Source organism: Passer montanus, unplaced genomic scaffold, assembly GCF_014805655.1.
Source record: "Passer montanus isolate IOZ18808 unplaced genomic scaffold, ASM1480565v1 scaffold27, whole genome shotgun sequence".
NCBI lineage: Eukaryota > Metazoa > Chordata > Aves > Passeriformes > Passeridae > Passer > Passer montanus.
The window spans coordinates 6,087,095-6,100,633 of record NW_024367372.1 but is presented as its reverse complement, the minus strand read 5'-3'; the positions used below and the strand labels follow the sequence as shown (position 1 = coordinate 6,100,633).

At 37.1% G+C, this 13,539-nt stretch overlaps 1 protein-coding gene across 10 annotated transcripts in view; it reads left to right on the top strand.

Annotated features, from left to right (window-relative positions):
• The window catches only part of EML1 (EMAP like 1), a 121,481-nt gene that overhangs the window by 61,217 nt on the left and 46,725 nt on the right, over positions 1 to 13,539 (top strand). For 6 of the 10 annotated variants that reach the window (XM_039712474.1, XM_039712473.1, XM_039712471.1 and 3 more), the window contains exons 2-3: positions 8,305 to 8,487; positions 11,413 to 11,475. In XM_039712474.1, the coding sequence (XP_039568408.1) occupies positions 8,305 to 8,487; positions 11,413 to 11,475 (246 nt within the window). The remainder of the gene's footprint in view (positions 1 to 8,304; positions 8,488 to 11,412; positions 11,476 to 13,539) is intronic. The other 4 variants (XM_039712477.1, XM_039712482.1, XM_039712476.1 and 1 more) reach the window with 1 other exon arrangement.

The window sequence follows — 13,539 nt, the reverse complement described above, 5'->3', positions numbered from 1 at the left end:
AGCTAGTAGTCCAAGTAAATTTGAGGATCAGTTGTCATTTTAATATTGAATATGGAAATTAGGAAAATGACAAAATGTATGCTGACCTAAGTAGTTTCTTAAGTGTTTAAATGGTCCTGTCTCTAATGTAACATAAAGGCTGCATTCAACTGCAGATCAGCTACTGGCTGATATGCCTTAAGGTTTCTTGAGAGTGAACCAACTTTTCTTTTGTAAAATGACTTAAATACACAACAAAGAAGAAAAAAATAGAATTGGCTTGTAATGTGTTCCCAAGGGCTAACATCAGTAACTTTTAAAAGGTGTTTTAAATCAGTTTTCTTGCCTTTTCAATCTCTCCTGACTGCAAGGTAAAGTAAATACTTCTGCTTTTATACTATGGCATAGCTGAAGAATCAAATGGAAACATCCAGTTTTTTACAGCAGTGAAAAGGTATTGAATTAAACACTACAAAGTTTCAAGGAGAACATTTTTTGTGAACTGATGTGTGGTGTCTATTTGCATGTGGTTTAAAGTATATTTAGGAGAAGCAAATCCCATCTGAATTGGTTCTTTTTGTCTAGTAGTGCTGAACAAAAGCTGAAGTTTTTTTGCCTTACATCATGTGATGAATTTGCATTCATTCCTTCCTAGCTGTTGTTGGATGACTTGGACATTGAGCTGTAGCTGTGACATGGAGATGGAGAGTCATTGGAGATGTTCTCCCATGTTCCACATCTAGTTTTCTTCTCTTGTTTTAGGGGTGTGATACAGGTACTCTCTCAGCACATCACTGAGAATATGAGATGGTAAAACAGCCCAGCCATTCTGCCCTGATACCTTAATTACCCTACTGGTTCCTTCATTAGCAAGTTCTTGTTAGGCTGCATCTTCAGTTTCTTAACTCCAGTCAGGTGCCATGGAGTCACTTCCTTTTCAAACTACTATCCTTGCATTAATATTATGCTGTGGAATATTATCCTTACTCTCCTGGTTTCTGTTTGCAATGCTGGGGTTTGGGGTTTTTTTCAATGGTATGGGCTGATCATGTGCAGGAATCATAACTGGCTAAAACATTTTCTATTGACTTCTGTGTTCAACAGAGCCAGCACAGTAGCTCTGAACTGTTAAAGCATTTATGTTGATAGACCTCTTCTGAGTAAAATTCCTCTAATTTATTGATGTGTCAAAAATTTCTTCCATCTTAAGTGCTGTTGGGGATGATAATTTTTAACTGGTTGATTTCCAAGTAGAAGCTCATTTACCATCTGCTTGGGAAAAAATAGTAAGCTGCTGGCTATAGCTTGACAGCTACAGGCAGGTCAAGGACACATGCTTATAATTTTGCTGCAGTGATTCCTAACTAATTAGCCACGAGGAGCTTTCTGAAAATGTTCTGTTAGATCATTTTCTTCTCTCCCATTTTGTTAATGAATGTAGTGCTCCCAGCTGTGAGGCTCTGAATGATGATTGCTATTATGGATTTATCCTTTCAAATTCTGCCTCTAATTTTAGGAAATTATATTCCCTGTCTTTAAGTTTCTAGTGGTAAAACTGTAAAAGGACAAGTTATTCCTCTGTGAGTGTTGGGAAATACAGTAATAAGATTTAATAAGTATTGGGCTGCAATAGCTAGCTGTATTAGAGGAGGGAAAATACTGTTCACAAAAATAACCATCTGTAGTCCATCTTAGTTGACAAAAAATATTTGTATTTTTTTAATTAAAACGGTTTAGAAGTGATCAGTTCTAAATGATCTGATCATTACTTTACTGCTACTGTGGCTCCCAGCACATCCAGAGAAGGGCATTATGTGTGGGACAGAGAAGAACATCCCATTTCCTCCTACACATGCATATCGTGTGAAGACATGGAAAAACTAATCTGGGCTGTTCAGATTACTTAATGTGAGATGTACCTGATTGTACCCAACTAGGGCATCTCCTTGCATTGCTAATCACTCTTATCTTAAGAACATGCATTAGAATACAGAATGAACTGAAAACTTGTCCTACCTGTTCAAAAATGGTATGTGTGTATACATACATGAGCTTATAGATAGGCATGGCATTGTTCCTGTAGCTGTTGGGTTTAAATATTAGATATGATTTCTTGTTCCTCATAATCAAAATTTTCCATCTCAAAAAGTATATGTTATGCTTGAACTTTTATCCTATTATAGATACCTTTATAGCAAAATACAGTTAGAGGATTAGACATTCAGCTGGCAACCAGTTTTGATTTCCAAAACTTCATGTAAAGCAACAATGTTTACAATTTTACCTGTAGTTAAAAGATTCTGCCTGTTTTTTTTTTCCCCTAACCACACAAAGTAACAAGATTAAATAGGATAACATTATTTTGGGCTTTAAATCCACTTGCTTCTCACAGTGGAAAGCTCTAATCTGGCAGACCAGTCTAGTATGTACCAGACTTTATGATAAGCTGTTGCCCATATGTGTTGTCATTGTCCCCAGGAGACAAGCCTGGAGGGCTGCTGCTGTGTTTCAGGTATGGTACAGTGTTTCAGTGTTTTGCATTAGAAAAGTGAGCAAAGATATTTAGTCTGTGAAATACTGTTGACATGAATCTTTTAAACAAAGGAGCTTGGCGTGGTGTTGTCAAAGGAAACTAAACCTGCTTTTTTATTTTCCCATTGTTGCCTTGCACAGAGGCTCTGGTCTGCAAATGACCGCTGACATTATGCCACAGAAACTGATACAAGAATGCTTGGTACTTTCCAATCTTGCTTCAAAGCCTGGCAACAGTGTTGTGGCTGCATTCCCCTGTTTCTGTGCTACAGTGAATTGCTTGTGTTCATTCTGAGAGAAGTTGGATGATTGTCTCTCTTCCCAGGTTTTTGGGTTTTTTTTTCTCTCTGTTGCTGTCAACTCAGAAAAACTGTTTCTATCAAATAGCTTGTCTGCCTGACTTCTGTGACCCAGACTCAAAGATGCATGAAATGAACCAAATAGGGAGGGCAGGATTTGGAAGGTGTAGGAGATGCCTGCCACAGAGGGATGCTTTTCTGCTCTCTTAGAGTTTCAAGCTAAACATATGGTATCAAGAGAGGTGAAGCAGAGAGGTCATTTGAAAGTTAGTGGTAGTGTTACTCCCAGGATGCTTGAAGGAAGTAGTTGATGTATTTCAGTTACTTGCATGAGATCTCAGTGATGATGTGGGCAGGAGAAGGGGACCTTGCCAAATGTGTGCTGAGTGACATGTGCCACATCTGACAGCTTTGCAGTTAGTGGAGTGCAAAAGCCATAGGCCTTTATGGGTGGAAGGACGTTTCTGTAAGTGTAGGATCTTCAGTGTTCTTAATTGATTGCTAAAATACTGGGTCAAATTCAGGCTGGATTTGTGCAGCCTGCAAGATTGTGCTTTTTTTTTGTTTGTTTGTTTGTTTGCTTCTTTTTTCATAACTACTGTTTTAGCTTTCTCTCTCCTTTGATGCAATGTCTTTCTTAGCAGCTGATGTGTTCTGCCGTAGAGTTAGCTGCATGCTGAGGGTGGAGAATTCCTTTCTGTCCATGTACAGTTTCATGAGACTGCAGTAGTGGCCCTGAAGTTCATAGCTGTTTCCAAGGAATGTAAATACTTGTACCAACTGATTTCAGCACAAGTACAGAACGTGATACGCTTAATGAAATCTCTCAGTGACAGAAAGTATTCCTGCTAGCTGAGCTCAATTCAGGCTTGTTGGCACAATCTGTGTCTTTATGCTAGAAGAAGAGCTGCTCTGTGTGTTGGTGATGCTGCCTTTCCACTGCCATCCCTTGCCATGTTTTCCGTCATGTGGGTTATCTTTAGTTTTTGCCGATGACCACTGCTGGCATTTGCTGTCCTTAGAAGGCTTGCATTTTCTTTCCTGATGTCCTGCAGAGTGTCTAAACACAAGGACAACTCTGCAAAGACTTTGAGATGCCACTTTTAAAATATATTATTAAAAAAGTGTCTAGCAACCACAGTTGCAATCAGTTTTGGAAGTACTTCATGTTTTATCCTGTTAACTGGTGCTCCAAATATGCCATGTAGATTAAATAAACTCAAATTTGTTTGCCAGTCTTTTGAGAATCAGTACATAATATTTCCATTGCATGGTCAACTGCTGTGGTCTGAGCTGGACAAGATAGCCTCAAAATTAATGTCTGCATAATGCAAATGTGGAATATATTTAGTAAAGTAGTTCTTCTGTGGGGCAGAATGCCAAGTCCTACTTTAATTATTTCATACATGTTAACATACAAGTAAGATTTAGGTTTTTTAGAAGGTTTAGGTTTTTCTGTAGAAGAAATCTATAGAAAATAGTATGTATCTAACAGGCTTCCTTCTAACTAATGGTGTAAGTATGTAATTTAGCTTTAGCCTACATACAAGAAATAGTATTGAAATCATTCTTGTAAACAGCATACACGTCCTGTTGTTGGCTTTGCTTCAGATGTTTCTTCACATTTGGCTAAGCTCAAGTGAAAAATTGCTGTAAAACTGGAATACACTCTGGAAGCAGATTAATCATTTGACTCAGTATTGTCTTTTAGTTTGCCATGAGAAATCTTTCCAATCTATGAGATCATGGATTAGCTGGTTGGACAATTTAGAGAGGTATGTAGTACATTCCCCTTTTTTGCTGCCTTCCCTTTGAAACTTACAGAATCTCAGCAAAGCAAAAATAATAAATGACTCTTTTTTCCAAGTTTTACCACAAATGCCTATTACAATGAAAAATGAGGTGTCTGAATTGATACCTCCTTGTTTTTTCTAATTTTGGACGTTGTAGGTGGCATTTATCTCATGAGATGTAGATTAACTCCCTGCCCATTGCAGGTGGACAGGAATCTTTAAGATCCCTTCCCACCAAAACCGTTCTATGCTTTACATGTTTGAGACAATGATTTAGACTTGCCTTAAAATCAGTGAAAATAAATGAACTTTGTAGAAAGTGACTCACTTCAGGTTTCTAAAATCATGTTACATAAATTTCACTGTAAAGTCCTTATTCTTCCCATTGATGAAAAAAGTAACGATTAATTCTGTTGTGCTATTGATGCTCCCCATGTAGGTGGTGTGATGTCTGTTCTGCCCATCTGTGGGCAAGGGGTGGTAGTGACTGATAACGAGATCTAATACTTGAAGGTAATTTGTCTGGCTTTGCAGTCTCCTTCATTTGCCTTTCCAAATTGCATTACAAATGTGTGCTAAAATATTCCTTGCAAATGTCCTTTGCTGTGAGGATGGGTGGTACACTGCAGAGGCAGGTCACAAATTAGGCTAACAATACCACTCTTGCTTGTGTGGACAGAATAGGTGACATCTGCAGTGACATTTTTGTTGTTGTATTGTTAGTTTATGGTGTTAATTGTTTTTTTTCTCTTCTGATACTGTGCCATTTCACTTATTTGGCTGTGTTGAAAATGCAACTTTATTGCTCAACATACTGGGATGTAGCGATCTCAATGGCAAGAACATTCCACCCTCAACTTGCATAACAAACAGGTTATGCTTATTTTATAATTGAACTTTGCATTCTTCATAAAATGTAGTTTTGTTGTATTCTGTGCCTCTTTTCTAGCTTACTTGTACATGCATGCAAAAAGGAGGTAAGGTGAAATGCTACTGCACTGTAAGCAGTCTTGTCTTCAGCTGCAATCTTACTGAAAGCTGTTAAAATTTTATTTTTTTTCTGCATCCTTGGAAGGGAACTGCACCTAGTGAAGTAAGAACCATAAAAATGAAACAAGCTGTAGGTTACAGCAAGGATGAGGGTTATGTTGCCAGGACCCTACAAGGAGATGATAGTGGAAGATACAGATGTTGTGTCCAAGAAAGGGTTTGCTGGGGCCTGTTGGCCAGTGAGGGTGTGAGGGAAAGAGTCACAGTGACAGATGGGGGAAGGGGAAGAAGGGACACAACTGTACATCTTAATAGTTATTAGTGGGAGTGATGTCTTACAGGACTGTAAATAAACCAGTGCCACTGATTTACCACTTGATGATTAATGTCTGGGCAAAATTACTGTTTCTGCACACTTAAAAGTTAGTGAAATGGATACTTCAATGAGGATGTTTTCTTTTGTAGCAAGGGTATATAATTTCAACACCAACTGATTTTCCCCTGGGTTTCCTTTACTGCCCTGGTTTTGGGATTGAGCTATTTTTTGTTGACTGAATTCAGAGGAAAACTATTCCTGATGGTACTGAATTTGGCAGAATTGCTAAAGTTTGAATTTGGCTTGTATTGGTTAAATCAAGCCTTTGATTTGGTTGCCTATTGTCCAGTATGCTAATCCCTGTTATTTCCAGCTGAGTTAAAGTGTAAAGTCATTAGAGCAGCGTGGGGCTTTTGTTTGTAGAGGAAAGGTTAAGTTCTGCAGGCAGCTCTTACTGCTGCCAGCATAGCTGCTAATCTGAGTTTGGGGACTAATTACCTGTAATAGCTACAGGACAGAGTCCTTTGTTGAGTAGAAGTCTGATTAGACCAAAGTTTGGAAAGCTTTTCATGGGGAAAGTTTTTTAACATTTTTCAGGAACTTGAGTTCTGATTTACTTCATTCAGAAACAGATACTTACATTACTACTATATTCGGCCTAATAATATCCTAATGTTGATATTTTTAATAAGATCTGAAAATCCTGTAACAGAATTAACTAGCATTTTAAACTATAATAGTCTGTAGCTATTTATGGACTGTCAATATTGTTACATTTTTTCTGAGTTGTTTCTAATTCTGCTTTTGATAACCACAGATAGCTATTGGGGGTGTGAGAGATGAGGAAGCCAAAACTGATCTGATGAAAAGATTTCAAAACCATTGCATTGGAGTGGTTTGGAGATGAATAGATTTTTTTAAAAATAAAATAATCACATTTTTTTCCTTGATGCTTATGATTAAAAGTTTGTATGCATTAGCATTTTTGGATATGCTTTTACATGTACTCAGAAAAAATTGTTTTCCTTTTTTTAAACACTTAACTTTGTTTTAAAATTCAAGAGGAGTTATTATTATGCAGAAACCATTTAACTTTTGTATTGCGCCCTTTTACAAAAGAAGGGTAAAACTCTGGTTTGGAACAGAGAATTAAGAACACAAGAAATGAAAACAAATACCACCTTCTTCACAAAGAGAGCTCAGCTTTAACAGAAGAAATACAAGCTGCAGACTTGCACTGGGTATGAGTGAGAAGTCAAGTATGCTTGCAGATAGTAGCATAAATATCCATTTTTGCTGCAGTATGACTTCCTAAGTCATGAGTTGAAAGCTATGATCCTTGATAAGGTTAGTTAAGATCATCCAATAAGTTAGTACCTAACTTTTTTTTAGGTTTTGAAGCCTAGTTAAATAAAACTTTGCAATTCTCTTTAAAAACTGCATATTATTTCCCTATTTGAGACTGACTTTGATGTCTTTGGTGTTGCTTTCTTCTTATTTCTCTTAACTGAATATTGTAATAGGAGACAGTGTTACTATATGATGGGAAATGTATTTAGGACTTAGCAAATATATTCTTATTGCTAGTTTTGAGTGGAAAGAACGTGTAGTCCTCATAATGGATTTGCAGTCTTGAAGCTACTATGGGTTACTTCCAAATAATGGGTGAATTGTATCAAAGTAATGACGCTTTTAATAATTTGCAGGCTAGAGTATAGTTACTGAGTAATTTTGAAATTATTTGGGTTTTTATCTTCCAAATAATGGGTGAATTGTATCAAAGTAATAACCCTTTTAATAATTTGAGGGCTTTGAGTAGAGTTACTGAGGAATTTTGAAATTATTTGGGTTTTTACTTCAGTTAGAGGGAATGGTGTCAAAGCTGCTGGTATAAACTAGGGGTTAGCAGATTGGGTCAGTATCTGTTCTTCAGCCTGTGTATGGTAGCTTGAAAAAGTGTAAGCCTATCTGTTACTTATGTATTTGTAATGCTTCTCTATGAGCTATGTGAGACAGAAAACTCTGGAAGGGTGTGTAGCATATCAGAAAATGTAGCTCTTTGTGAATGCCCAGCAGTGTCAGAATGTTGTGTTGAGCAGAACAGTGAAGGATGATGATTGATCACTGCAGTTCTGATGTGCAGATAATTGGTAGTGAAACCCAATTAACAGCTGGCCCTGAAGCCAACCTCATAATAACATCTTACTTAAGTACATATCTTTTATTTATTTATTTTAATTTCCATCTCTTCCTTTTGTTCACTCAAAAACTTTCTTCCTCAAGAAGTCATCAGCTCTGAGAACAGCCTTGTTTTTACCTGCAGCCAATTGCATAAAGTACTTCTGGACGGCTATCCATTATTGATATTGCATTTTTTTTCTGCTGCTTTGTTTAGATGACAGTGCCTCTGCTGCAAGCAGTATGGAGGTCACAGACCGCATTGCCTCTCTGGAGCAGCGTGTCCAGATGCAGGAAGATGACATCCAGCTGCTCAAATCTGCCCTTGCTGATGTGGTCCGACGCTTGAATATTACAGAGGAGCAGCAGGCCATGCAGAACAAGAAAGGACCTACCAAAGGTTTGCATTTCAGACAGATGTAAAATAGTGCAGTTCAATGAGTGTTTCATATGTATTAAAATAGGTTGTTCATTAGATCTTGAAATATTCAAATTCAACAAATCCAACTGTAAATAAAATACATTTGAAATTCAGGCTGTTAAAAAGAACACATAGAAATCCAGATGGTTAAATCTGTGAGCCTTCTACAGTTTTACATGAACCAGCAAAGCATTTGCATTTTCTTAATGCTTAATCCATAAACTACATTTAACCATTGCTACCGCTTCCTTATTTCTGATCAAGGTATTTTGTAAACTCTTTAGGGAAGGCATTGTCTTCTGTGGGTGAAACTCCTAATAGGTTGGGGGGGTTTTATCCTAAAAAATGAATTAAACTTATATAAATTCTAATTAAAATTTAATTTAAAATGTCTCAAGTGTCTGTGGATTGTACAGACATAAGACAGAGCTCTAAGCTAGCACAGAGTTGACATGACTAAGGAGATGGTACAATACAGCTGCTCAACTACAAAAGAAAGGTAGAGCTGTGGATGTTACCTGACCGTGTTCCAGAGCAGCAGAGCCAGAGCCAGTGAGGTATAAGGTGTGAGAGATGTCACTGCTTGGCAGAATTCTGTGCTGTGCCCATGTGCCACAGTGTGCTCTCCTGCTCTGCAGGAATGAGTTTTTCTGTGCACAGTTCAGAAAAGCTGGACTTGAACATCCAGCACTTCACAGGAGTAAAGGTTTATTAGAACCCAAGCAATGTGATTTATTGTAGTGTGTGAGGCTGCAGAGGCCTGCGAGGCTGCCTGTGTGCAGCTCAGAGAAACACACAAGGTATTTTAGGGTGGTCTCAGGAGTGGTGGCAACCTAGATGTGGAAAGAAAGTACTGACTTCACAGGCTCTCTGTTGTCTAACTTAAGAAGTTGTTTCTTTTGGGTTCCTGATATGTATTAATATTAATTAAAACCTTACTTTGCATGATAATTATGTTATGTATTTATGGATTCATAATATTCTCTGTTTAAAGTTAGGACTTCCTTTAATTTTGGTTGTATATTTGTAACCCTACAACAAATATTTAGTTCTAGTCACTGATTTAACAGACTTGGTAGGAACTACTTAATTTGCTGAACTGAGATGTCATGTTTATTACAAAGTTTTGTGTCAGGAGATGAGGAAAGCTGAAAGGGACAGAATTACAGAGCCAAATAATGAGTTATTTGTGTCTCATGCTAGCTGTCAGATGGAATAGGCACTAAATATCTGAAATCTTGTCTTCATGTTCTCTTCCCTTTCTGTTGTAATCTCCTTATTTTGTCTTTGTTTTATTGAGAAAAAAATTAAAATATCAGATAAGTTAAATGTTACTAAAGATAGCCTCCACTGTGATAAAATGATCAAATCTGGTTTAACAAGGGATTAAGAGGCTTCATGTTGCCTGTAAAATAGATATTATCTAATGCATGGAGGAAATAAAGTTTAGTAATTATTACTGAGTTGTAACCAAATCTGTTCTTCATGCCTGCTGGCTTTTCTTAGCAAAATATAAACCAGATTTTCCTGGATTCTATGAGCAGAGTTGAACTCTAAATCAGGAGAAGTTTTCTTGGTCATGGCAGACCATTAGAGCCGTAGTTCAATGTACATTGAAGAAAAGCTGCTGTAAGCCTATCCCCCTGTCTTTTATGGCTGGTTTTGTAGGGGTTTGTTTGCTTGCTTGTTTGCTGGATTTGTGTGTGTGTGGTTTTGAGGTTTTTTTAATGTATGTATTGCATGCCTGGTTCTTAGTGTGTGTATGAAATTACAGTGTTAGAGCTTTTACTGTAATAATGCAAACAGAGGACTACAAATGTCAGTTGCTCCTCCATTGCAAATTACCAGAATGAGTCCTGGTATTTGCCAACAAAACCTACCTAATTTCTGGAGAAGATCAGTACTGTGACTATTTATGTAAAGAATTTTCACTTTGCTGTACATCAGCTGTATCATTTAGTGTATGATCAACCTTATTAAACATGAATTATAAACATGAAATAGAATCTGAAGTAATCAGATCACTTGGGGTTTTTTTTCAGCTGTTTTGTCAAATATGACCTATTTCACATAATTATCTATTATTCCTTTGTAGGCACAACTACTTTATAAAAAATTGTGTGCAATTACTTAGCATAAGACTAATTTTAGTTTGGAGTAGCATTATGAAGGCTTCTGATGGATACTCTTAGGAGAGGGGCTTTGTTAAACATGGGAGGAGCTGGAGTGGTGGCTGCTTATACCCCTTGGGCTGCATGGGCTGAACTCGTGTTTATTCTCCCTGTATTGTTTAATGACTAATTCCACATTCGAAATTTTAAAAAGTGGAATTTGATCCCACAGAATGACACAGACATTGTGTCCATGCAAACTGGGGCTTGAAGGACAGTGTATGCTTCTGTTATAATTTGATCTATAGATGAAGTGGATCTAAGTGTGTGTGTGTTGGGGGAGGCCTGTGCCTTTTGAAAAACAGGGTCCCCCCAGTACTGTGTAAAGTCTGGAACAAGAATCTTCATGGGATAAATGCCTTCTTTTTTTCTGAGTACTTCAGATTTAAAATTAATTCAAAGATTTCAAGTTTCAGACTTTCAAATCTATAATGGAAAAATCTTGAGCTTGTTTTCAGTCTTTGTGTTCTTGAGCTAAGAAGCTTAAAAGCAGCATACATCATGGAAAGGGAGCGGCTTATCTTGTCCATTTGTAGAGCTCCTTCCCTAATGGTTTAGTTGTTGTTTAGTTTTTGTTTAGTTGTTTGGGTTTTTTTTCCCCTTTCCTTATTTATTTCTACTACTTGGTGGAGTTTCAGTATGGCTTCCTGCCTTTGTTTTACTTGTGTTTGTTGTTCTTTCCTTTTGCAATTATTGGTTTGTTTGTAAACTTAACAGCCCTATTAATCCATAGATCAGAGTATGATTAAAAAAGCTGCTGCTGAGGCTGATAAACTTGTCAGTCCTGCTACCACAGGTAAGACCTTGAAGCACCAGAACTTCCAAAATAAACATTACTGACAAAGCAGTAATAGTGTGTTACTGACTTCTAACAGCAATGACATGTTTGGGATTTTGTGACTGATGCCAGTTACCGCTGGTGTGAACTAGCTGTTGTAAGTAAAACCAAATAGCTCCTGAGTAAACAGTGGATTTATTGAATAATGCACAGTTTTTCTCTATATTGTGCAAGAGTTTTGTGGTGTTGCTTTCTACACTAGCTGACCATTTAAATCTCTATTTCCAGAAGTGTGGGTTGTGGATTGGTGGTGGATCTGAAGCAAAACTTCTGTTAAAGGTTGCAGGCTTTATTCCTGGCTGTTGCTAGTTTCAATTTTGTAAGGTTGGGAGAGTAAATAGACTCCAGCTAGTTCACTCCAGCTACTCTTTTGGAGGCATTCTTTTAAAATAACTACAATTAAGGAAAATATTTTAATAATTTATTTTTTTAACTTCAATTGCTGTTCTAATTTGTCTTCTCAAATTTCTTTAAAGTTTTGTGAGCAACAGAAAGCTTGCAGGAAGACAGGTCCATAACTTCTCAACTGCAGCTACCTGTGATTCTGTACAATTGCAACATAATCACTTTTATACATATGGATTAACTGCAGCAGGGCAGCAATTAGGAAACAAGCAGCAGAGCTTCCAGCACAAAACTGTGTAAATAATTTAATATACAAAAATATTAATAAAGGAGAAGCAAATAGAATTCTATCTGAATTCATTAATAGAAAAACAGAGTTTACTTGGGAAGCCAAGTAAACTTAAGATGTTTTGTATAAGCTCTAAAGACAGCATTAGTCAGTTAAAACAGATCATGGAAAGCAGAGCTGGAAGACACCCTCAGTGAGCATAGAGAAAATTTTCTTTTTATCTTCTTTGTTGACGTTCTTTCTTGTCATCCTTCACTCTTCTAAGCCAAATAAGCCTCGTTCCTTCAGTATTTCCCTTATAGGTTGTTTTCTAAATTTCTCTCCTCTGAACAAATAAATGACAAATACATAACAAGTAAGTGTATTCTAACAAAGTTTCAAGACAAAGTTTGTCTTGCAAGTTGCATTCTCTAGTAGGCCATATGTACTGACAATCTTCTCAAGGCACAGATTTTCGCATCTGTCTTTTTGTTCAGTATATGAAAACTTAGGGTGAACAAGTCAATAAATGCTTGCTGTCAGTGCTACAATAAGATGTTGTTACAATATGACCTGTAATTGTATACAATTGGTACTGTTTCAGTTTAGCCTTTTATTTCTTTTATCCTTGGCAGTCTTTTTTGAAGAACATTTCATAGGTATCCTCCCTGCCATCCTCTCCAAGTTCAATGAAATTTTATGTTCCTAAAGTGAATTACTACTCCTGCCTTCTCTCAAGTGGTGTTTCTCTGAACCCAGAGGCTTGTAGCATCGTTACAATGGCTTGTAATACAAAGTCCTGTCAAATTTCAAGTGATTCAAGCTTTTTTTTTCTGATGTGGAGAGAGCACTAGTCATGTTTGTGTCTCTGTTTCAAGGCTATGATCCACAGTAGTATTCATGTTGATACTCATTGCTTGCAGTTTTTGCAACTAACTTCTAACTATTTGAATTGGACTTTTCTGTTATTCTAATGTTAATTACAGCTGTGACACCAGATCCTTTTTTTGAGCCAATATTTGATCAGAAGGATGTAGGTAGATAATGCCAGCTTATTACCTTCACTCTTCTGCTGATTTCAATAGCTTTTTCTGAATAAAGGGTACAAATCCTGTCTGTCAAACATAAGCCCACATTCCTTGAAAAAAGACCTTCTGGGGGAGAGTAGAAATTTCTTAATAGATAATTTGCTTGTGGAAAACCTCCAAGAAGACTGAGGGATGAAGAGCAGGAATTTCTGGGATGACAAGTTGCCTTCATTTCTAGCACTCCTCTGGATGCTATCCAGGTGGGCAAGAGTCTGATGCTCTTTTGACAGAGCAGGATTGGTTTTGAGTACAACTACTTCTGTGCTTACCACTAAGCTCCTTAATCTAGGACAGAGTTTTTACTTGATAGGACTATTATTG